Source organism: Perkinsus marinus (genome assembly GCF_000006405.1).
Source record: "Perkinsus marinus ATCC 50983 genomic scaffold scf_1104296958712, whole genome shotgun sequence".
In the NCBI taxonomy this organism is placed as follows: domain Eukaryota; phylum Perkinsozoa; order Perkinsida; family Perkinsidae; genus Perkinsus; species Perkinsus marinus.
The window spans coordinates 52,485-53,829 of NW_003206658.1; the positions used below are offsets into that span (position 1 = coordinate 52,485).

General features: G+C 46.3%; 1 protein-coding gene across 1 annotated transcript in view; it reads left to right on the plus strand.

Moving 5' to 3' along the window:
* Pmar_PMAR011486 (3-dehydroquinate synthase, putative) overlaps positions 1–1,345 on the plus strand; it is a gene marked incomplete at both ends in the record, with an annotated part of 17,634 nt that overhangs the window by 11,649 nt on the left and 4,640 nt on the right. The window contains 6 exons of the mRNA XM_002773602.1: positions 33–61; positions 113–224; positions 453–614; positions 832–918; positions 963–1,034; positions 1,087–1,226. Of these exons, the coding sequence (XP_002773648.1) occupies positions 33–61; positions 113–224; positions 453–614; positions 832–918; positions 963–1,034; positions 1,087–1,226 (602 nt within the window). The remainder of the gene's footprint in view (positions 1–32; positions 62–112; positions 225–452; positions 615–831; positions 919–962; positions 1,035–1,086; positions 1,227–1,345) is intronic.

The following is a 1,345-nucleotide window of genomic DNA, read 5'->3' on the forward strand; positions in this document are numbered from 1 at the left end:
CAGCAGTTGAGGTCAGACTTGACCTGTTGAAGGACCCTGGAGACTGTATACGACAGTTACAGTAAGGCTAGGAGCTCGAGATAGCTAGTGAGAATGGGTTGTCGTTTTTAAGGTATGCGTCTACAGCGGCTGGGAAGTTGCCTGTCATTGCTACATTGCGGAGTTCCTCTGAAGGCGGCCAGTTTGATGAGAGTGATGAACTGTATTGGGACTTCGTTAAGCGAGTAAGGTTCCGGTGTGTGGCGGTGTGGGAGCATATGCACATGGGCAACTACGTGTGTTGGTAACAATATGGAAATTGTGAGTTAGTGCGAAATCCTCATTGGTTTCTGTACACTTCTAATGTAATCCGTATATGAACTTGTATAGTTAGTGTAGAAATTATATTTAGCACTTTATTCCAGCACTGGTGTATGGTCTGCCGCGGTGATTAACTCGTTGATGGTTTTCAGGTTTCTCGATCTTGTTGTATATCATATGTTGATATCGAGGTTAGCCGATGCTCAGAGTCTTCCTTCCCGGCCCCTGTTACTGGTGTTGGCTACGTGGCTAGTCGGCATTTCCTAAGGCCTCCTACAGGAGGACGAATAGAGGTCTGTCGAGCTTTTGATGAGGTACGGTTGTTGTTGTTGGCAACAACTTTTGTTGCTATAGTAAGACAGATAACTGTTATTATGTCATTATGCGAAATATAGAACTTGTTGTGATGGTATTTCACATATTACTATAGTGTGGGACTAGCGAATATACACAGTAATGCTAGTCACCTTACTATAGTAATATGTGGAATAACACCACGTTGTTCTTTTTGGTCAATCGTGGTTATTGTAGGTGCTTCAACCATGGTGGTCAGCCGTCGGTAAGGTCGTGTTCACTGCCTCTTCGGAGTCTGATGCAAGTCTGATAACTGCTGTACAGGTGAGTCGTGATGATACGTCTTTCTGGCTGACTTCCTCCCTCAGGAGGAGAAGCTCCAAGGGACTTCTAAGCCATCCGTAGGGCTGTGCATGGGCCCACGCGGTGTGATCTCGAGAGTGAGTTAATGCCTATTATGGTGTTATACACATGTTGTTGTTATTGGGGTAGATCATGAATCCCTACTGGACGCCAGTTCGGCACCCAGCGATGAAGGCAGCAGCTCCTGGTCAGCTATCACTGGGGGAACTAAAGAGCATGCGAGAGGCCTTGAACATCGGAATGGGCGTCGCTGAGAAGACGGCTAGGAGGTGGGTGGTTACTGGCATGGCCGTTGTTACTTTTAGTATATCACGGAGTATCACTGGAGTTTCACCCGTGATATGAAAAACACTGGTGAAAATCACATTTCACATTCCACGTCGCGAAA